Source organism: Vulpes lagopus, chromosome 6 (genome assembly GCF_018345385.1).
Source record: "Vulpes lagopus strain Blue_001 chromosome 6, ASM1834538v1, whole genome shotgun sequence".
Lineage (NCBI taxonomy): Eukaryota > Metazoa > Chordata > Mammalia > Carnivora > Canidae > Vulpes > Vulpes lagopus.
This window is the reverse complement of record NC_054829.1, coordinates 74268899-74292988: the sequence shown is the minus strand read 5'-3', so window position 1 is coordinate 74292988 and position 24090 is coordinate 74268899. Positions and strand designations below refer to the sequence as shown.

At 38.0% G+C, this 24090-nt stretch overlaps 1 protein-coding gene across 6 annotated transcripts in view; it reads right to left on the bottom strand.

The window, feature by feature from the left end:
• Positions 1-2008: 2008 nt before the first annotated feature.
• The window catches only part of LOC121492842 (rho GTPase-activating protein 20-like), a 549286-nt gene continuing 527204 nt past the window's right edge, over positions 2009-24090 (bottom strand). For all 6 annotated transcript variants that reach the window (XM_041758049.1, XM_041758050.1, XM_041758051.1 and 3 more), the window contains 12 exons: positions 23554-23595; positions 22837-22921; positions 19091-19168; positions 16880-16940; positions 14055-14243; positions 12291-12463; positions 10815-10976; positions 8934-9043; positions 8228-8417; positions 6895-7006; positions 4857-5032; positions 2009-3528 (listed from right to left, as the gene is read on the bottom strand). In XM_041758049.1, the coding sequence (XP_041613983.1) occupies positions 3331-3528; positions 4857-5032; positions 6895-7006; positions 8228-8417; positions 8934-9043; positions 10815-10976; positions 12291-12463; positions 14055-14243; positions 16880-16940; positions 19091-19168; positions 22837-22921; positions 23554-23595 (1576 nt within the window). In that variant the 3' untranslated portion in view covers positions 2009-3330. The remainder of the gene's footprint in view (positions 3529-4856; positions 5033-6894; positions 7007-8227; positions 8418-8933; positions 9044-10814; positions 10977-12290; positions 12464-14054; positions 14244-16879; positions 16941-19090; positions 19169-22836; positions 22922-23553; positions 23596-24090) is intronic.

Below are 24090 nucleotides of genomic sequence, written 5' to 3'. Positions count from 1 at the left end.
GCCATGGGCACTCGTAGTGCCCGAGTCACCTAGGATGTGCCAGTAAGAACCACAGGAGCTGGGGGTTGTTACCATGGTGTCATGAGGAAGCCATGGCTTTGCCCAAAGTTCCAATCTCCCTCCTCAAGGATCAGGCTGAGAGTTGAACCTTGGCTTGTCAAACTCCGGAGCCCAGGTCTTGTCTATCATATTATGCCACTCTTCTCTCTCTTTTGTTTAGTCAGTCTAGTATTGAATCTCTTGGATGGGAAAGAAGCAACTCAACTGCTCTGCATTTCGCAATTTAACAACACCCCTTCCCATATTCCACCAGAGTAGGATAAAGAAGTCTGCCATTCCAGGGAAGGCAATGAAGATGTGCACTTTTCAGAACTGTTCCTTCGAATTTACTACTACACATTTCAGACTCAAAGCATGGATTCTAAACCACAGGGGACACATATGAGAGATCTCTCTACCTTCTTAATCAAGTTGTCTTCCAATTCCAAGCTGCAGGAAATGGGTGGACAAAGCAGACTTGGAGCTATACACATTGATAAATCATAAGCTGTCATTTGATTGGATGACGATTGTTGCTCAATGTTGTAGAGCACGCCGAAAAGGTATCGCAAGAGGACAACATTCGCTTTTGGCAGCTGTGTTAGAAGCCTAAATCAGAAAGATGCACTTTTGAATAAGGCAAGTCATTGCACTTAGCAGCTTGAACTATAGAGACGGAGAGCAGAGAACATCTCTCTAGATCCAGTATACAACCTGCTGTAGCAGAGTTCCAGGCATTAACGTATACAAATATGTTTTACCGAATTCAATTTCTGAGCTAACCCTCTCTGGTTAAATGTTTGACAAACTGAAGGTTATACCACAGGCTGTTGATGCTCTGGCATCTCTCTTAGGCCACTGACTTTTGTCTACCAGTTTCATATATAAGAGAAGTTGTACAATGGCTAAGGAGTCTACTTAATAAGGTCAGGAGAAGTACAATAATAGCCATAAGGCATGCCTGTATTCTGAAACTGGCCTCCATGGGTGAGAAGAATTGAAACCATTTGGCATTGTATGTTCTCATTGATTTGGGGAATATAAATAATAGTGAAAGGGAATATAAGGGAAGGTAGAAGAAATGTGTGGGAAATATCAGAAAGGGAGATAGAACATAAAGACTCTTAACTCTGGTCAACGAACTAGGGGTGATGGAAGGGGAGGAGGGTGGGGGGTAGGGGTGAATGGGTGACGGGCACTGAGGGGGGCACTTGATGGGATGAGCACTGGGTGTTATTCTGTATGTTGGCAAATTGAACACAAATAAATAACAATTAAATATATTATTAAAAAAAGAAACCATTTGGCATTGAATGTTATTTTAGTGGTCAAAGTGGCAAGAAGGAAGCCAATATTTTCCTAATAGTATATTGGCTGTACTTCTGAGCCATGACCAGAGTAGAGTAATTATTGCATCATTACCTCCGGGCTGCATTTATTTTTTCCTTCTCAGTGACTTCGTCAAGAACACAAAGCCATTTTTCGTAGAGGTCCGATGAAAGTAAACTTCCTTCGATATTTTCAAGAAAATCCTTATGTGGATAAAAAAACACACACACACACAAATATACACAGAAACACACACACACAGACATATGTATATTTAATACAAAATATATATTGGAAATATCACAGAGAACACACTTAGCTGAAAACTTCAGTTGATTCCTACTTCCTTCATAGATACCCAAACTGTGACCCACATGGGGCTCAGCTCTGACTCTCCATTGACTTGCACGTGCAAAAGCAGGTGTGTGGCTTTTCTCTGACAAAAATGAAAGCATCAAAGCAGAGCATAGCCTTCAGTGGAAAGGAAGACAAAGCTCCCTTCTATCATAGGGCACTTGCTCTTTTGTGTGCTTTTCTGCAAACTACTACAAAAGCTACTCTCATAATTGCATCATTCTTCCTTTCCTGAACTATACAAAAGTAGATGGTCTAATGGCAAACTCATGATGTATTCATTTCTAGTGTAGGTCAATTCTCCAGATAGTTTGACATGATACTATTCAGGCCAAGGTTGCAGAGTCTGTTCCTCCACAAAGATTAGTCAACTTTAGGTAGGGAAAGCTTCAGAAATGTCTAAGAACTCTATGCACACGTGGTCACCATCTTCCTAGCCTGTGCCTATAACACGGGAATAGAAAAGACCCTACTAAGTCTTGCTAGAAACATCAATTCCATGTGTGCACCTTCAAGAGGGCAACACTTACCATGGTATTCAAGTACCTAATGGATGATCATTCTTTTCCTTGTGTCTTGATGCCTATATATATATTTGCTGTGTGTTTTACTCTAGCCCAGTGTAGTAGTGGTCAGAGACTATTGGTATCTTTTGTGTAGTTAAACAGTAATGGGGGACAAGGAAAGACCAAATGTGGCAAGGAAGGACCACATATGACCTTGATTCTAAGAGTGTCATCATTACTGCCTTCACATAGTTTTGTTCAGAGCTGTTAGCAAGTGCCAAGCTAGATGGATTAAATTCTTTGTTCTAGTTCTCACTTCTTTCTCCATTACCATTTTAGCAATAGAATGGGATATCTGTGATGTAGCTGTATAATTTCCAAATTAATCTAGTTCTTGAGTCCTTCTACTGAATTTTCAGAATACAAAAGTACTTTTGTCTCTTGCACCTACTCCAAAAGTTAGATTTATCAAAACAGGCATGTAGCTAGAGCTGGTTACCATGTCGTTATAACCTTGGATGGTGGGATAGACATCTCAAACATTAACTAAAGGATGCCTAGGATGTGGTGAAAGGAGACACAAATGGCGAAATCCTTCCTCCATGACTTATAAAGTAAAAGGCACTAAGAAACAGGAGACAATGCGACAATGATGGTTAAGAATGATTGGTTGCCTCACTGAGCCTTTTTTAGATTCCTCATAAAATAAACATTTGCTTACTATTGTGAACTTCCATACCTATCTTCAAATGTTTAATATGATTTTTCTTTTGGAAACTGCCTTCATTAGGAGTATGGTGAAGAAGTCATCAAAAGCAGGATGTTTGCTTTGGTAAACATTATGTATGTATCAGTGTATATTTTGAAATTTCTTATTATTACTAGTAATCATATTAGTATTAGTATTTTGCATGGAGTCTTCAGGGGCGTGGTGTGTGGTGAAAACAGAAAGTATTTCTAATGTATTGGGCTTTTAACTCCTACAGTAGATTCCTTAAATTTTGAATTCATGAAGTGTTTTCCGAATTGAGAAGTTCTCAATCAGTTCTGCCCATGTCGCTCCTTGGGCAATCATAATGAAAGACACCAATCACAGCTTTACTTACTCATGTGCGGATAAAGTTAGAACTTTCCCCACCTTTAAAACAAATGCTACCACAAGTACAGATTTGCTGTAATGCCTCACTCTGTCTCCAGAATTTAGTTTCTTCCTTAGGATTCTGCATGCCTTTATACTACCTGGTTTTCTGAATATGCCTTCCGTGAGTGGTCCTTTCTCATTGATAAAGGACAGCATATCCTGTAAGAAAAAAAGAAGAGTATATGGCATTTCATATCCCAAGCCCAGAGTAAAAGCTTGCTACCTTTTTGAAAGAGCTAGGCGATGTCATGGTATACGGTGTTAGAGCTGGAAGGACTAAAGTCAATTTAGATTCTTTAATCAATGTCTCCCTATAGTTTCTACCCAAAATCCACCTGACAGTCATACGCTGAAACATTGTAATCACTTATTTTAATCAGATTTTTTTTCTCATTGAATTTACCCTTTTAAATCAAACTCCCATGTTTCAAGGCCTTGTGGAATCCTCGCCTGATTCCTTGTGGAATCAGTCTTGATTCCTTATTCCCTTACATAGATGCACTTCCCCAAGTATGGAAATCTTTTTGCCATACTCATTTCCCATTTGTTGATTCTTCTTTAAGTGATTGTATCCTCCATTGCAACTATCTCTATTTCCCTTCTTCCTTAAAAAAAAAAAAAGCTCAAATGCTCTCTTCTTATTAACTGATTACATTTCCTTCATGAGTCTTTCACTGTCCTTTGCTCTATCTTCATGTCCTCTCCCTGCAGTGTAGAAAGATAATAAGGGCTGGAGTCTGATAGACCAAGGGATTGGAAACCTATTATGCTTCTGATCATTTGTGTGACCTGGGGCAAATGTGAACTGTACTGAAAGCTTTCAAATTCATTTGTAAAGTGTGGAGGATGATAGTTCTAGCTACCCCCTAAAATTGATGTGATGCAAGGACTGGGGTAGTAGCAAGCATGGAACTAACGTGGTCAATTTCTTCACACCTTGGATAACATTCCCAAATCTAGTGCAGGGTTGCAGAGGTCCTGGGTACTCAGTAAATTTCCACACTGACAATTCAGTACACCGATTTGAGATAACAAGGGCAAACTCTGTGGCTGTCATTTAACATGCTCTTTTAGAATTAGCAGATTCTTATATGCCTCAGGATGAGTCTTTATGCTTAGGTAAGATGTTTTCAGTTGTTAGATTAAGTAGACTCCGTTGAAGGAGACCTGAGACTACTGTGAGTTCAGGAAGACAACAGCAGAATGTGAAGATGATTCATGCACACAGAGTCCATTTTGACTGATCTGAACAGGCCTACATGGGTCTCGGTGGAAACAAGTGGAAGGGACAAAACGTTGTTCTGCTGTATTGGCCAAATGACTCTGCAGTAGGTAAATCAAATGACACTAGCAAAGCTTCTCAGCCAAAGCGAGGGACTGTCTAATGATTTATCCATTTGAGGGTTGGTTTGCATGAGAACACTTGGCCTCTCTGAGGTCCCTCTCCTCAGGAAGGTAAAAAAAAAAAAGACCAAACTGAGACCTACCAGTATGGGTAAGGGCAAGATGTCCTTATCAAAGATATCCGTAAGGGAAACTCCAAAGAGCTGTCCTGGTTTTTCAGACAGCCCAGCTGTGCACTGGTTGTTGTGGGAAGTGCCAATGCGCTGGCAAAAGGCCGAGTCTCCTAAAGCAGTGCTTTTCATGGTCTTCTGGTCTGAATCTAAGGAAGAAGGGAGATTAGTGTGTTTTAATTCACTTAGCCTTATTTTCACCATTGCCATTATACAGCATGTTCATTGTAGGGGCTAGAAAAGGGAAACTGAGTCATTTGTTGTGTAGAACTCTCCATGTTCTGATGTGGCTAAGAGGGTCCTCATGGCATTGATGAGTTCTTGCTCATATCCTTCAGACTGATGGTTAAACCTTGGGACTTGATCAGATTGAAGGTCAGAATTTCCTGCCATCAGTTACTGTCTTTGCAATGCTACAGGAGACACTGAACCTGTAGACGTTTGTTTTCTACTGGAGTGATCAGTGGGTTCAGCTGTCAGATATGATTTTAAAAGCTAGAAGGATTTATATGCAAATCAGGCTGAGTTTAGTAATCCTCTGGTTTCACATCCAGTCTGAGACCAGAACTGCTCAGATGAGTCTCCACTGAAGTGTTATGTGAATCGTAACCAAAGAAATGGTTGTCTAACCTACTGAGCAATGGAATGATTTTTATTATTCATATAAAAGTATACAACACAACACAGTACAATACAATTCAAAAAGTATGTCATAGGATATGGTAGGCAGTGAAAAGGGGAGATAATTTGTGGAAGATTTCCTCAATATGAATATATGGGACCAAGGAAAAAACTTTAAATGGAAATAGCTGGGTCTTGGAAGGGGTTCATTTCTCATTCATTGGAAAAACAGAAAAAGAAGTGTCAAGGGTCATTATGGAGATTCCCGTCTTCAGTGCCTTACTAAACTGTAGACATGTAGGGGGATGGACCACATGGGGACTTGGTAGCATTCTGCAGTTGTGCTCTTCTGGAAATCACTATCACTCTCACTGGCTTGGATTCAACAGTTTGATTTTCTGTCACTGTCGACATGAAAAACAAACACTTGTCTTGCACCAGCATATTCTCAGACATGGTACTAGACTCATCTTAATTCCTGATGACACGGATTATCCAAAAGCTTCCCTCAACACAATGAGGTATATGTCGTAAAACGAAGACATGTCAAAAGTATGTAGGGATTGATGATATGTGTCTCCAGGGTCTGAATCTAAACTCCATTTTACAAAAAATGGGGTGTTGCCAGTGAGCTGTGATTTGCTAGGCTCCAATAATACTCGCACTAGGCTCAGGGGAACTTCTCCTAGTTCTATTAATTGTGTTTTAGAAATGTTTTTACATCCTTTATCTTATTGAATCTTGACAACACTTCTAAGATTTAGACATTATTTTTATCCACATTTTAGGCATGAATAAAGTGATACCGAGCTAGAGTAATTGGTCAAAGGTCATGTAGATGATAAATGGGGGCACTGGAGTTTGTACCCTGGGGAGGTTGTTTGACATCAAGTTAAGTCCTTTTCTCTCAATGATGCTGGTTCTTTTCAACTCATTTTAAAGAGCACTGGAATCCTGTGGTGCCTCAAGAGCCATTGATCAAAAAGAGAATGGAGCAGGAATTAAAGCCCCGTGCTATGGTTTCAACCAGAGCACATTTATATATTATAAGTAGAAATAAATTATTATGCATTATATGCTTACCCACATATATAATATAATATAGATGCGGGATCCATTTAAAATTGTGTTTAAAAATATCCCCAAACACTGTATCATACCATGCTATCTCCTAATACTGCCAAAAACGTCTTGAAGTTTCTATGCTTTCCTGGGTCTCCAGTGTGTGAAACCTCCCTTGACCTGCTAGCCAGCCTTCAGAAGAAGGAGCAGCTGGGAATCATTGCCCTGGGGATGCTCTGGGCTCCAGAACAGGGCTAAGTATCTGCCATGACCCCTGGCAACCTTGCTGCCTGTGTCTCCCTAAAGCCTATTAAATTATCCACAGTACCTGCAGCCTTCCCATTGTTATGACAACTCTTTGAATTCTCTCCCAAGAGAGAAGTGATGTCTTCGCCAAATATCTTCAGGCAATTTTCAATCAGAAACTGTGTGAGAGAAGCCTGTAATGCAAAAAGAACACAGTGGGGTGCTCTTTTTCATATGGAAGAGTTATAGGTCACATTTTGTTTATAAACCTTGGATCTAACCAAAACTGTGAAAGACCTCTATGAAAAATTCAGAGTTGATAAAACTATATAGAAACCCAAGTTCTCTAATAAAATAACATAGAGTGCAACTTTCCATTGTACTTTGAGTACAGATTTTAAAATACTACTAGTCAGTGGGCTAAAGTCCTAATTTGTGGCCTAATTTAATACCTAACATTTTGATACCAAAGGTTATATCTTTAAAACTAGGATAGTTTTCAAAGTAACCCACTTTCTAAAAGTTTACTTATTTTGTAAAATTTTGCTTCCAGAAAATATTGGGTTGTAACTTAGGATAATATCTGATTAAGATGTGTAAAGCAGTGACAAAATCCTATGATATCCATTTCTTAAATATGGACGAATATTTTTTGGAAAGTGGATATTCCTGTGGATTTTTTTTTTTGATGTTTTCTTTTGTTTCGTTTTTGAGTAAAAACTCACAGGGCTGGGGAGAAAACATGTTTGTCTGTCTAGCCGCAGTCCCTTCTCATGTCTTGCTTTGAATAATGCTGTCTCTCGGCGTGAGCTTGGGGAAGCTGTCACCTTTTAGGTATGTGTGGCTTCATCAGGATGTTTTGGAATATCTCACTAGTTTCTGTCTGATGTAGCAGAGGCAAAAGAATAGTCAAGTGTTTTTCTAAATGAGCCACAAGTTGCATAGCAAAGCCAATGTGTTTGGAGCCATGGGTGCTCATAGTGCCCGAGCCACCTAGGATGTGCCAGTAATGACCACAGGAGCTGGGGGTTGTTACCATTGTGTCATGAGGAAACCATGTCTTTGCCCAAGGTTACAAGCTCTCCCTCAAGGATCAGGCTGAGATTTGAACCTTGGCTTGTCAAACTCCGGAGCCCAGGTCTTTTCTACCATATTACATCACTCCTCTCTCTTTTGTTTAGTCAGTCTAGTATTGAATCTCCTGGATGGGAAAGAAGTGACTCAACTGCTCTGCGTTTCCCACTTTAACACCCCTTCCCATATTCCACCAGAGAAGCATAACAAACCTGCCATTCCAAGAAAGCCTATGAAGATGTGCACTTTTCAGAACTGATCCATCCAATTTACTACTACACATTTCAGATTCAAAGCCTGGATTATAAACCCGAGGGGACACATATGAGAGCTCTCCCTACCTTTTTTATGAAGTTCTCTTCCAATTCCAAGCTGCAGGAATTAGGTGGACGAAGAATGCTTGGGGCTATACACACTGATAATTCATAAGCTGTCATCTGATTGGATGACGATTGTTGCTCAATGTTGTAGAGCACTCCGAAAAGGTATCGCAAGAGAACAACGTTCACTTTTGGCAGCTGGGCTAGAAGTCTGAAGTCAGAAAGATGCACTTTTGAATAAGGCAAGTCACTGCACTTAGCAGCTGGAAGTATAGAGATGGAGAGCAGAGAACATCTTTCTAGATCTAGTATACAGCCTGCTGTAGCAGAGTTCCAGGCATGAACGTATACAAAAATGTTTTACCGAATTCAATTTCTGAGCTAACCCACTCCGTTTAAATGTTTGACAAACTTTAGGTTATGCCACTGGCTGTTGATGCACTGGCATCTCTTTGGCCACTGACTTTTGTCTACCAGTTTCATATATTCAGAAGTTATACAATGACTAATGAGTCAACGTTAATAAGGTCAGGAGAAGTACAATAATAGCCATAAGGCATGTCTGTATTCTGAAACTGCCCTCCATGGGTGACAAGAATTGAAACTATTTGGCATTGAATGTTATTTTAGTGGTCAAAGTGGCAAGAAGTAAACCAATATTTTCCTAATAGTATATTGGCTGTATTTCTGAGCCATGACCAGAGTAGAGTAATTATTGCATCATTACCTCTGGGCTGCATTTATTTTTTTCTTCTCTGTCACTTCGTCAAGAACACGAAGCCATTTTTCATAGAGGTCCGATGAAAGTAAACTGCCTTCAATATTTTCAAGAAAATCCTTATGTGGATAAAAGAAAAATACACACAGACACACTCACATATACAAAATATATATTGGGAATATTACAGAGAAAACACTTAGTTGCAAACTTCAGTTCAGTCTTACTTCCGTCATAGATACCCAAACTGTGACCCACATGGAACTCTGCTCTGATTCTCCATTGACTTGTACGTGCAAAAGCAGGTGTGTGGATTTTCTCTAACAAACATGAAAGCATCAAAGCAGAGCCTAGGCTTCAGTGTAAATGAGGACAAAGCTCCCTTGTATCATATGGCACTTACTCTTTTGTGTGCTTTTCTGCAAACTACTACATAAGCTACTCTCATAATTGTATCATTCTTCCTTTCCTGAACTATACAAAAGTAGAGAGTCTAATGGCAAACTCGTGATGGTCCTGAGGATGTATTCATTTCTAGTGTAGGCCAATTCTCCAGATAGTTTGGCATGATACTATTCAGGCCAAGGTTGCAGAGTCTGATTCTCCACAAAGATTAGTCAACTTTAAGTAGGGAAAGCTTCAGGAATGTCTAAGAACTCTATGCACACGTGGTCATCATCTCCCTAGGCTGTGCCTATAACAAGGAAATAGAAAAGACCCTACTAAAATTTGCTAGAAACATCAATTCCATGTGTGCACCTTCAAGAGGGCAACACTTATCATGCTATTCGAGTTCCTAATGTATCATCATTCTTTCCCCTGTCTCTTGATGCCTATATATATATTTAGTGGTGTGTTTTACTGGACCTCAGTGTAGTAGTGGTCAGGGACTATTGGTATCTTTCATATAGTTGAACAGAAATGAGGGACAAGAAAAGACCAAATGTGACAAGGAAGGACCACATATGACCTTGATTGTAAGAGTGTCATCATTACTGCCTTAACTTAGTTTTGTTGAGAGCTGATAGCAAGTGCCAAGGTAGATGGATTAAATTCTCTATTCTAGTTCTCACTTCTTTCTCCATTCCCATTTTAGCAATAGAATGGGATATCTGTGATGTAGCTGTATAATTTCCAAATTAATATAGTTCTTGAGTTGATCTATTGAATTTTCAGAATTCCAATCTACTTTTGTCTGTTGCACCTACCCCAAAAGTTAGATTTATCAAAACTGGCATGTAGCAAGAGCTGGCTAACATGTCGTTATAACCTTGGATGGTGGGCTAGACATCACAAATATTAACTAAAGGATGCCTAGGATGTGGTGAAAGGAGACACAAATGGCAAAATCATTCCTCCATGACTTATAAAGTAAAAGGCATCAAGAAACAGGAGACAATGCGACAATGATGGTTAAGAATGATTTGGTCACCTCACTGAGCCTTTTTGGATTCCTCATAAAGTAAACATTTGCTTACTATTGTGAAATTCCCTACCTATTCTCAAATTTTTCGTATGATTTTTCTTTTGGAAACTGCCTTCATTAGGATCGTGGTGAGGATGTCATCCAAAGCAGGATGTTTGCTTTGGTAAATATTATGTATGTGTGAGTGTATTTTTGAAATCTCTTATTATTAATAGTATCATATTAGTATTAGTATTTTGCATGGAGTCCTCAGGTAGGCTGTTTGTGGTGAAAACAGAAAGTATTTCTAATGTATGGGGCTTTTAACTCCTACAGTAGCTTCCTTAAATTTGATTTCATGAAGTGTTTTCCAGTTTGACAAGTTCTTAATCAGTTATGCCTATGTTGGTTCCTGGGCAATCATAATGAAAGACACCATCACAGCTTCAGTTACCCATGTGTGGTAAAGCTAGAACTTTCCCCACCTTTAAAACACATGCTACCACATGAACAGATTTGCTGTAACAGTTAACTCTGTCCCCAGAATTTAGTTTCTCTTTTAGGATTCTGCAGGATTTTATACAGGCTGATTTTCTGAAGATGCCTTCCAGGAGTGGTCCTTTCCGATTGATCACGGAAAGCATATCCTGTAGGAAAAAAAGAAGAGCATATAGCATTTTGTATCCCAAGCCCAGAGCAGAAGCTTGCTTCCTTTTAGAAAGAGCTAGGCTATTGGATGGTGTACGGTTTTAGAGCTGGAAGGACTAAAGTCAATTTAGATTCTTTAGTCAATGTCTCTCTATAGTTTCTACCCAAAAATCCACCGTACAGTCATACACTGAAACATTGTAATCACTTATTTTAATCAGATTTTTCATTGAATTTGCCCTTTTAAATCAAACTTCTGTGTTTCAAGGCCTTTGTGGAATCCTCGCCTGTCTCCTACTTTACCAGTCTTGGATCCTTATTCTCTTACATAGATGCTCTTCCCCCAGTATGGAAATCTTTTTGCCATACTCATTTCCCATTTGTTGATTCCTCTTTAAGTGATTGTATCCTCCATTGCAACTATCTCTATTTCCCTTCTTCCTTAAAAAAAAAAAAGCTCAAAAGCTCTCTTCTTATTATCTGATTACATTTCCTTCATGAGTCTTTCACTGTCCTTTGCTCTATCTTCATGTCCCCTCCCTGCAGTGTAGAAAGATAATAAGGGCTGGAGTCTGATAGACCAAGGGATCAGAAACCTATTATGCTTCTGATCATTTGTGTGACCTGGGGCAAATGTGAACTATACTGAAAGCTAATTCATTTGTTAAGTATGGAGGATGATAGTTCTAGCTACCCCCTAAAATTGATGTGATGCAAGGACGGGGCAGTAGCAAGCATGGAACTAACGTGGTTAATTTCTTCGCACCTAGGATAACATTCCCAAATCTAGTGCAGGGTTGCAGAGGTCCTGGGTACTCAGGAAATTTCCACACTGACAATTCAGTACACCGATTTGAGATAACAAGGGCAAACTCTGTGGCTGTCATTTAACATGCTCTTTTAGAATTAGCAGATTCTTATATGCCTCAGGATGAGTCTTTATGCTTAGGTAAGATGTTTTCAGTTGTTAGATTAAGTAGACTCCGTTGAAGGAGACCTGAGACTACTGTGAGTTCAGGAAGACAACAGCAGAATGTGAAGATGATTCATGCACACAGAGTCCATTTTGACTGATCTGAACAGGCCTACATGGGTCTCTGTGGAAAGAAGTGGAATGGGCAAAACGTTGTTCTGCTGTATTGGCCAAATGACTCTGCAGTAGGTAAATCAAATGACACTAGCAAAGCTTCTCAGCCAAAGCCAGGGACTGTCTAATGATTTCTCCATTTGAGGGTAGGTTTGCATGAGAACACTTTGCCTCTCCAAGGTCCCTCTCCTCAGGAAGGTTAAAAAAAGACCAAACTGAGACCTACCAGTATTGGGAAGGGCAAGTTGTCCTTATCACATATATTTGTGAGTGAAACCCCAAAGAGCTGTTGTGGTATTGTAGATGGTGCAACTCTGCACTGGTTTTTCTGGCAAGTGCCAGAGCGCCGCCAAAAGGCCCAGTCTCTGAAAGGAGTGCTTTTCATGGTCTGGCCTGAATCTAAGGAAGAAGGGAGATTAGTGTATTTTAATTCACTTAGCATTATTTTCACCATTGCCATTTTGCAGCGTGTTCATTGTAGTGGCTAGAAGAGTGAAACTGAGTCATTTGTTGTGTAGAACTCTCCACGTCCTGATGTTGGCTAACAGCATCCTCATGGCATTGATAAGTTCTTCTCATATCCTTCAGAGTGATGGTTAAACCTAGAGACTCGATCAGACTCAAGGTGAGTACTCCCTGTGTCATCAGTTACTGCCAGTTACAAGGCATCAGGAGGCACTGAACCTGTAGATGTGTTTTCTACTGGAGTGATCAGTGGGTTCAGGTGTCAGATCTGATTTTAAAAGCTAGAAGGATTTGGTATGCAAATCAGGCTGAGTTTGGTAATCCTCTGCTTTCACAGCCAGTCTCCCCTCAGCCCCAGATTTCCTCTTTGGTTTCTGAGTGCTCAAGTTTCTACCATCCAAAGGATCTGCTTCTCAGGACACAATCTGCCTGAGCCCTACTTCTATGTTCCTCTGCTCTGGGCCATCTTCAAGGATGACTTGCTGCAGTCAGGGTCCTTGGGATGTTGTCATTACATGCTGGCTATGTGGTGGCTGTGTTTTCTTGTCATATCCCACTAACCCACCCAGAGATGATGTTTTTGGTTAAATAGGTTTAACATTTACTGAAAGGAGCCTAAACCACAATGAAGTGTGGAAACATACTTCCTCACACACACACTCAAACATATATGTAAATATACATCTACACACAAGTCCCAGGCTTGAAAGAAATCATAGAAGCGAAAAAAACAATGAGAGGTTATGAATGCACTTATAGAGGTTATGAATGCATATATATGAAGGCACCAGTTTCCAGAGATGATTTTTAATTACTCAACATTCCCTATGAAGGAAGAGCTTTCCAAAGAAAAGGTGACCAGCAGTGAAAAGCTGAGTTCAAAGTTTCTAGTGCTCAGCTGTGAATGTTTTCCTTTGAAGATTCCTTAACATTGCTTAAATAACTGATTTTTGAAGAGTCCAGAGATGAGCCAAGGTTTCGAAGGATAAGCACATGAGGAACATTTCACCAAATAACCTTGAACACCCGGCCACTTGGCTTTTCTGGGATGTAGTGAGTGCATCACCACCTCCACTCATGTGGGTGCCAGCACTGCACCAGAAGCATCCTGGTCCTGCCACTTATGAAGCTCAGCATTTTAAAGCTTCGCTTTGCTCAACTTTAACATAAATGATGCTACCTACAACTCGTTAAACTAAATATATGATATACTACTCAGCACAAGGCATGGCTCAGGGCAGCCTTGAAAGTGCTCTGAGGGTATAGAGAAAGACAGGAGTTAATGGTCTTCCCAAAAGATTCAAAACAAGGAAACAACCTTCATAGAAATGAGCTGGGTCTTGATGTCAGACTTTTGAATTTTTCTAAGCTTGATTTTGGGTAGTTTTTGCATTCTTTCCTATACTGTTCCTCCTCATTGATGACAATAAGCTCACCCAGAAAGAATAAACTGTGTGTCTGAATTGTGTTTAAGCATGGAGACATGAGCCAAGGGAAGGCACTTGAAGAAAAGCAAGCGGCTCACCTCTCCCTTGCTTGTTCTGGGCTGGGTGCCTGGGCTTCAGTATGAAATGGATTTGCATCTCTGTGATCTTCTGCTCCAGAAGGAGGGACTCCTGAGTTGGGGAAGGAGAGATGGAGTCCTCTGCTTCCTTTGGCAGCGCTTTAGTAGATGGAAGATGGCTCATTTTAATTCCATAGGGATGTTCATGTCCTGTATGGAAAGAAACCTGAATATTTAGGATGATGGTGATGGCTGTCATCAAACTACCTGAGTGTAAGCATCACCCTATTTGTATATGTTGGTATTCTTGTCATCAAGAAAAAATTTGTATATGTTGGTATTTTTGTCATCAAACCAAACCTGAGTGTAAGCATCACCCTATTTGTATATGTTGGTATTTTTCTGGGACTTCTAGATAAAGAAGGCTGTGCCTCCTGAGTGAGCATCATATGCACCCTTGTGGGAACACCTTACAGAAAGCGTGTGCCCAAGGGAAAGATTTTAAGAAGACAAAACAATTTAAAGCATGTTACTTTGCTTGAAATACATATATTCATGAGTGCAATAAACAATGCTGACTTTTGCTGGGTAACTATCTGAGAATGTTTAAGGTTTTCTAGTTTGTGCCTTGACACTAACTACATCTATACATCTTAGGCAAATTACTTGACCCCGTCGAGCCTTACACTAATTCTTTGAAATGCTTGTCCACACACAAACTTATCAGAGTGAATATATTAATAAGCATTGGTGGTTAATATTCTTATTTTTTATTTTTATTTTTTGGTTAATAAATTTTTTTAAATATTTGGAGTATATATATAAAGAATTGCTATCTTCACTATTCTCTCCAACAGAATGTCAGTCGAACAGATTTTTTGTTCATTTCCTTTTGTCAATTCTCCAGCCAGAGCTACTCTAGAGTAGTGGGATGGGTTGCCCTTATGCTTTATGGTTCCCTTCCACTGCTGCCCTCCCTCTATGGGGTGTCCTGCCAGGCAATGATCAGAAGGAAGGGTGTGCAGAGTGGGAAACCCAGAAGCAAACTGTAAAACGATGGTTAGAGAATAGAAAACCACACCCAGAGCTATCCAGAATTGCCTGCCAAGTGATTTGTTTTGCTCTTTTATGCTTTAAATTGTTTTTCCTCTCTAGAGAATTCTCAAAGACCCTATGAAATGATATGGATTTCATTTTTTAAGAATAGAATGAAAATTCTCATTCTGTCATTCCAGATTTATTACTGAATGTACCTAAAGGAGCTTTTGCTGTTCTTTTCATCCGTCATGAATGCAATGTTCACAAGAATCACAGGGACTTCGCTCCATTAAGGAAAAAGAAGCTTCTATGACAGCAATACAACCAAACCAAGATAACCAGGAGTTAATCCACAATTGAGAATTGAGAGTATGTTTTAAAAAATGCATTTTTGAATGCTGTAATGGATCATCATGAACGACAGGCTCTTCAGATTCCTTAGAGCTGCATTCGTGTGTGAAGCTATTCAAAGTCTCAAAAGTTACCATCTACATCATTTTATCTAAACTAATGCACTTTATTAAAACATATATAAGTATTTAGCTTTTTTCCTTTTTACTGCTAACCAACTATTTTTTTAGATTTTATTTATTTATTCATGAGAAACAGAGAGAGAGAAAGAGGCAGAGACACAGGCAGAGGGAGAAGCAGGCTCCATGCAGGGAGCCCAACGTGGGAGTCGATCCCAGCTCTCCAGGATCACACCCTGGGCTGAAGGCAGCGCTGAACCACTGAGCCGCCAGGGCTGCCCCTGTCCAACTTTTACAACGATGTCAACATTACGTCAAAACAGGAAGTGGTACTGAGGGGTTTTGTTCTCAGTGATGAGCTTTGTGACTCTATAGTCTAAGACTGGGAATATATATTTTGCAGAAAGAAATTGGTTGTTTTTTAAAAAAAGGAAATTGGTTGTTTAGATTTCCAGATTATTTGAAAAAGAGTTATAGCTTCACAGGTTTATTAAAAGGATATAAAAATTTCATGTAAGAAGAAATGCTTTAAGATTTCTAGAAGAGATTATTGTCACCATTACCATCCATTACTATACTTCAAGGCCTGCTACCAATCCTGTCTTCTTTTTCTTTTTTTTTAAACCTTTCCATTACTGGAAACACTAAACAATTTTGCTAATCCAAAGATTTTTTTTCAGAGAACTTGTGCTAATAACTATTTTAGAAGAGGTGCAATCTGTTTATCAATAACCTTAAGAACAGTGATGGAAAAAACCTGAGAAACAGCAAAGTGCAGGCGATTTCATCAGTGAAGATGAGAGGAGTTTAAATGTGATTATCTCATTTTCCTTATGATGCAGAGAAAACTGGGCACAGGGCAGGGGTGTTAAATACATATCTGTACCTGGATTCAGAGACATAACTGGATTTTAGAGAATTCTCACAAATAGAGGCTTCTTAGCAGTTAGGAACTAGAATTCAAATTTGACATATGAAAAATAAATGTATGGGAAAAATTCCAATCCATTTTGCTCTCATACCTAATGAGTAAATAAGTAAGTAAATAGTAAATAATCACACTTTTTCAAGACAGCTCTGTTTATCAGGTAAAAAGAAGTAGAAACAAAAATTTACATTTCTCTCCCTCACTAAATCATAGCTGCTGAATGAAGAGATGTTATCAATGCCTGGGCAACAGTACCTGGTAATTCTTTATTAAACATGTGAGTGAATATTGCATGTGATTTTCACTTTTAAGGATTTTGAAGCTTAAGAAAGAAGAACCATTACTTTGAAACTTAAGAGTTACAATTTTGAACCTAATCAATCCCATCTTAGATTTTCCCTGACACTTACCAATTAGTGGAAGTTTTTCCTTGCCAGAACTCGCCCACAGCTGGAAGTCGTTCTCAGAGCCCTTGGAAACAAAAAGAACTAGGTGTCAAAACAAATCTTTCACAGTACTTGAAGAACACATTTCCTTAGCATATCTGTGTTTCCAAAAAGAAAGAATTGGGGCCAGGATAAATGGTATTTGGTCCATGGAGGTAGCTATAGTACTTGTTAACTAGTTCCCCTCACAGCTTCCAATAGACTGTCCCAGATTCTTGTAATTTTTGATAAAGACCGGGAAACCACAGTACAGCCAGCCCCTCACTTTGTGGGTGGCCCATGGTGTAAGAAATGAGATATGTGTCCCTTTACTACGGAGTAAAAGTCTCATCTCAGAGTCCTCTCTTCTGCTGTCTCTAGACTCCTTGGATAGCGTTGGCCTTTGTCTCCAAATGTCCCTGCCCAGAGATGCATGTTGTCCAGAGAGCCATATACTCTGCTATGACTAATCCTGAGCAAAGTAACTTGAGAGGCATCAATAGCTCAGCAGTCCTGAGCCAAAGGAGACAAATGCTCAAGAGACATTGAGGAGATAGTGAACGGAAGTCTGCCACTGGCTTTGGGGCAGGCAAACTCCACTTTAGGGAGAGAAAGGATGAGGACTCTAGGCAACATGTCAGATGCAGAAAATGATTACTCCTAGCACAATTATTGCCCAGTAATACTGAAAATCCCAATTGTTTGAAACAAACAATTCTAAATTATAAAGATTGCTGAACTATTTTAAAGAGTCTTCCTGGAGACTAAAGCAAAAAACGTTTGAAATGGAATTATTGGTAATAGTTATCATGTGCCCTTGACTCCTGATTAAAAATCATGGCCTTCACCTTATGAAGGAATGTCATAGGTATGGGCACAGACACAGATACACACACACACACACACACACACACAGCTAAATCTGCTCAAGATTGTGTTGCAAATAAGAAGTAAGAGCTAATAAGGTAGGGTAGGGTTTGGAAATGCCATGCTGGAATCCTTTAAATCAGGTTTACATAAAGCCAAATAAGCCCAGTTCTTCATTAAAATAGAAATTCTTTGCCTAGTGACATTGATCACTTTAAGTAAAGAAAATCACAAACATGAAATAAAATGAGTTAAATCATTAGTCAATCTCCCCACCTTCATCCCTCAAACCACTCACTCTCTTTTCCAGGATTTAATTCTTACTTAGGGTTTCTATATCATACAGGTTAGAAACGTATATAAAGATGTGCTTTAGTCAGTACATATAAATTCAATTTTATTTTGGATGTATTATTAAATGTTGTTTGTACAGAAATCATTGATTTCTTCTGCCAAATTCTCGTTGCTCTGAAATTTTAAAGGCCTTTATTATACCATTGGCTCAGATAGAATTTACAAACAATCTTATGATTATGTCACATCACATTTACAGAGGATTTTGGATAAGAAGCTGTGCTTTCCAAGTGCTCCCTTTGGTTCTCTCCATCTATCACTGTCCCTCTTTTTTCCCTTATAAAACCTCATCCTCAAATATATTTCTCTTTCATAAAAAGAGATCAGCCCCAGATCCATGGTCTTATTCAGAACTTGTCTTTGTCTTTACCAGTTGCTAAAGAGTATGAGCTGCTTCATCCTCAGGATCTGCATCAAAAGGAGGTAGCTTGTAGCCATGTAGTCTTTATGTCAAAATGTACAATAGAACATGTAATTTAGGATTCATTAAACGGATTGAGTCCTTCCTTGTGTGATAACTAGGGTCAATAGGGATGGAGACGTATCAGAATTGAAAACACAGAAAGAAGAGTCCAATAGAGGAGGAAATATTTAGAAATTTAGAATCAACAACAAAAAAGAAACTTAGAAACATCTTTATTGTCTGTATTTAAAATATATACAATAAACTGCATGTTGTTATTAGCACTCTAAAATTATAGTCCAATTTTAGGCTATAACTTTGAATTTGCAGAAAATTTCAAATGGGAATATAAGAATAGCACTCATGTATAAGCTAATACTATAGCTTCGCTGCCTTCAATTTCTAAAGTTGGAAGGAAAAATATGAGTATGTTATCCACAATAATCAGCTGTCTTATGATGGGAGGTGCACAACACATACACACACACACACACACACACACACACACACACACATAAATCTCAAAAGTCAAAGTTGGTTCGTAAACTAAAAATAGTTAGTAGGTAACTTACGGTTATTCCCAGCATTGTTAGTAACATGTTGATAGTGTCATTTGCTGTGTCGGAATTTGTCACTGTTACAGTTACAGACTGTAAAAAATAAATAAGAAAAATTGCTACAATTTTTTTAAAATTTAAAGCATGTGACCAAGTAATTGTCAAATTATTATCCATACTCCAAATGTAAAGCTTGTTTTCAGGTAATGACAAAGTAAAGCACGTGTAGAACACGAACCCTTAAATATATTTTCATTTTTTTATATAACATGAAACTAGTAGGAAACATGTCAGTAAAACATATATTTCCCTCCAAGAATTTGTGGCATACAAAATACAGCAGCTGAAGCAAGGAAGAGAAAAATTGAGAATTCTAAAAGGGCACATGGGGTGACCCTCAGCTCCATAAGGCTATTTCCAAAATGGTGGGAGGGGGATAGTATTAAAGGAAGGCACTAGATACTTTCCTCTCTTACTGAGTTGTGTTTGTATAGTATGGCTTAGTTCCTTTGTTTGTTTGTTTTTGTTTTGTTTTTGATTTTTTTTTCTTTTTGGCTTAGTTCCTTTGTAATTACATAGTCGGTTTCAGTAAAATCAGATAAGAACTGGCTATGAAAGACACTTTTTAAAAACTACTATTTAGTCCATATTTTCTTTGTCAGGCATCATGGTTAACTAAGACTTCCATTGTTGCAATCTCTTAAGACTGATGAATCTAGGAAATGAGACTGGAAATGTTAGAAGTTGATGTTCCATTCACAACTCTGCCAGCGAGTAGGTACTTCTAATAGCTCTCTATCAGACCATACATTGAGAAACTGCTCCATACAACTAGGAAAAGTTTAAAGAAAATTTTCTGAAAGGGGTTAATAGCAATCTGAGATGGATCTATAAGACTATCTGAATTACAAACTATCTGAATTACAAAAATTACGAAAGTCATATAAGAGAATATGTAACCAGAACATTTACTATGCATACAGTTTTTATAACATGTTTAGGCAATGGGGCCTGTGTCCTTCGGGAAACAGTGCATAAAGAAGAAACAGCACAAGTGGACACCCACAGGCCTTGAAAATATTAAAAGCAAAGTTAAAAGAAACTCTTTGATAATTCACTCCTTGTCTTTTCATTGTATTTTTCTTCTTATGAATTGAATGCAATTGCTTGATATCACAGATGGTCCCAAAGTAATTCAATAATCATTCAAATAGCAATTCAAATAGTAATTTAAGGGATGTATGTATATTTTCCTGCATGTTGTAGGTTCTCCCAACAGACAAATTCCATTAGATAGAACTCTCTCTAAACAAATAACTTCAGAAAAATAAACTATTTTTTGAAATAATTCAAAAGAAAAAGAAAACTTAGGTTATGTTCATGAGTCAAAACTGTTACTTAATATATGAAGAACCAGGAAAATGAGATCAATTTTCAAGAGCTGAAGCCACACCTGAGATGATCTCGATGCTTAGACTATTAGCCAAAAACAGCTATTACAATAATGCTCAATGATACAAATGAAAATATGTTCACATTAAACAAACATAGAGGCATCATAGGATAGAAATAAGAAGTATTAATGACTTTTCCTTATTTGAGAGGAAAAATATTTAACATAGAAATTTTTATCTGAAAAATATTTTTATTTTTATTTATTTATTTTTTTTGAAAAATATTTTTAAAAAATTTATTGACTAGGCTACATTGCATAATGGAGATGATGAAAAGAAGTCAGTGATTTGAAAATAGATACTAGAAATTATCCAGTGTGAAGAAGAAAAGGGGGGAAAAGATTGAAAAAAAATTACAGAGCCTGAGGGATCTCTGAACAATGTGAAAGTGTCTGATAGGCAAAGAATGGAACTGTCAGGAGGAGAGAAAGAGAAATAATGAGGAAGGAAATATTTGATGAAATAATGATTAAAATTTCCCAAATTTGGTGAAGACATAAATTTATAAATTCAAGAAATTCAGAATATGTCAAATAGGACAGATTCAAAGACAACCATGCTTAGGAACTTCATAGCCACTCTGCTAAAAACCAAAAATAAAGAGAAAACTTGAAAGCGGCTAGAGAAAAAATGACAAATCACCTACTGAGGATTAATGTTTAATCACAGACTACTCATCAGAAAGCATCAAGACCAAAAGACTGGAACATCTCTAAAGGACTAAAAGGAAAAAAATTTGCAAACAAAATTCTACACCCCCAAAAATGTCCTTCAAGAGTCAGTGTGAAATAAAGCCATATTCAGATAAAAGAAATTAAGTAAATCTGTTTGCAGCAGTTCTGCACAAGGAATGCTAAGAATCATCTTTCTAGGATGAAGTGAAACAGTGCAGTGGGAAACTTGGATCTTTAAGAATGGGTGAAGAACATCAGAAATGTTTATTTCACCAAAACTATACCTCAATAAAGTTGATTTTTAAAAATCTCAAGGTAATTTTCCAAGGAAAGTTCTGAATGTAAACCACTGCCACAATTGATATCAAAGGCAGAGACAATGTGCTCTGCTGCTAGAGAATTCTCTGTCCTTCATGCAGTGCATCTAGCTGGCACTTAACAACAGATCAAACTATTTGCATGGCTTTTGCTTTAGCCAGGAATACCTTTTTTGTTCCACCTTCAAATACTGTTTTGTGTGATCTAGAGCTACTTCAAATTATAACAACAACCACAAAAAATACCATTTAAAGATACCCAAAGTATCTTGTTCATCACTGTAAATGTCTTGGTTACTGTAGTACAATTTCAGAAATCAAATTTTACACACAAAACTGGGCCAATTGGTTTGATTTTTTCCTCCCCACGGTATAAAGAAATTGAAATATAAATATGCTGATCCCTTAAAAGTGTCATCCCTCTTAGTTCAATTCAATCCTGATATTCCTTGGAACAAAAGACTTTTTGAAACTCCTCTGCATTTGACATAACTACTCAATAAAACACCTGATCCTTAAGTGGATCCTGTACTAGAAAGGAGACATTATTGAAGTCAACTGACAAAATGAGAATAAGAATGGCAGAGTGAAGTATTACGCCAAGGTTAAATTCACTAAAGGTGATAACTGTAGAATATCTTTATTCTTAAGAAATGCTTAGGTTTAAGGAAAAAGGGCCATAGTATATGTATGACCCTCATACGTATGTATACACATACATGTAATAGACATAGAGAAAGAAAATAAATGATAAAGCAAATGGAATAAAGTGTTACCAATAGGTGAATCTGGATAAAGAGTATACGGGGTGTTTTTTGTATTACTTTTATATTTACAACTTTTCTCTGAGTTTATAGTTATACCAAATAAAATATCTGGAGGGGAAAAAGGACTGTGGAGACAATCCAGACCATTCTGTATGTAAGTGGTGGCCCTTGGAAAAAATGATGGTTCATTCTAAATCACTGTATTACAAGCCACTATAAGCAATTAGAAGGATCCAGAGAAATGTCATAGACACATAACATCCAATACTCTTTCCTTGCTTAAGCACTGTAGTATATATTCCTCTTGCTTCATGTTACCTAGGACACAGTTTTTAGGTCTATAAAGAAGTACATGGAGAGGGGGAAAATACATTTTTCCTCATGGCACTTTTCTAAATATTCTCTCTCTCTTCCTACCTTTTGCTCTCTCCTTCCTCTCTCCCCAACTCACTGCTTCCTCCCTCTCTGTGTCTCCACCTCTATCCCATCTTTTTCATTCAGTCAGAATTAGGAACTCAGAATTTAATTGTTGGTCTTAAAAATACTTACACAGGCACAGTTCTTGATGTTCTCAGTGAAGATTTTGAGGGGAATGCTTTTTGGCTGCTCCTTCTCTTTGGCTAGCATGATGTACCTAATCCAATTCGATAGTAACCCAAAAGAGAGTAGGATAAATTACCTTACTTTCAAATCAATTTATGTTGATCATATTTTCAACATACTTCGTTATTTTTAAATGCATATAAATAAGCTCAGCAAAAAAAATTTTGGGGTTGGAAGGAAACATGCAAAAATATTTCAGGAAAATAAGCTGTGACTAGGAAAACAATAGATCACTCTCGTCATGTGAGATTTGACCAGCAGATCCAGGCACCAAAGCTTTCCTGCCTAGACCGGAGGGCATACTAGCACCTTCAAATGTAGGAATGAGAAGTTGCTTTGAGCATTACTTGGTAGGGTAAACTGCACTTATGGAAATTTAATATATGTTTTGAGAATAATGTTAGCTATAATCATGAGGTTGGAAAGTGGGGGAAGATGAGAGTAATAACCAGAATTTCATAAAAAAATAAGCAATATATGGATGTAAAGGAGAGCAGATTATTTGTGGTAATGGGCAGGGTACAATTAAATAAGAAATCATTGGAGGATAGTGTAACAATTCCTACTAAGGGGAGGGAACATAGTTTGGGGGCACTGCTTTGAAGAGATCTACATTTTTTTCATCATGGGTTAAAGACTTATAATATTACACTGACAAAATACCTTTGAAGGTAAGAACGCCATTTTTCCTTTTGTTCTGAAGAGCTGCAATTTAAAAAATGAGAAGAAAAAAATTGAGGAACGTACGATACTCCTACTAACATATTAAGATCACCACTCCAGACTAAAAATATGAGCAGCCCGTTGTTAAGGGATGTGGATGTGTAAATTGTACTCCCCTTAGAGTGGTTTTGATGGACTCCACTCTTCTGTGAGTGGTATTAAAGCAATGGGAAGTAGATCCTAAAGAGGGAGAAAAGTTGATTTCAAATCTGAAAACTTAATTGTTACTATGTGATGCAAGCTATGAGATCACGGGCATGTTGTTAACCACTCTGATATTTAGTTTCCAGAACTGGAAAGGGGTTAATTATAGCTCAGAATGTTCCTGCAGCTGCAAGGGCTATTCAGATATAAAGAATATTACCATTCAAATTAAATCACATTTAAGAAATTTAGCAGTTTGATGGAACTGTCTTGGCTCAGAAACAAGAATATCTTTTTTGGAAAAAAACACCTGTAATATTTTTATTTCCTTAT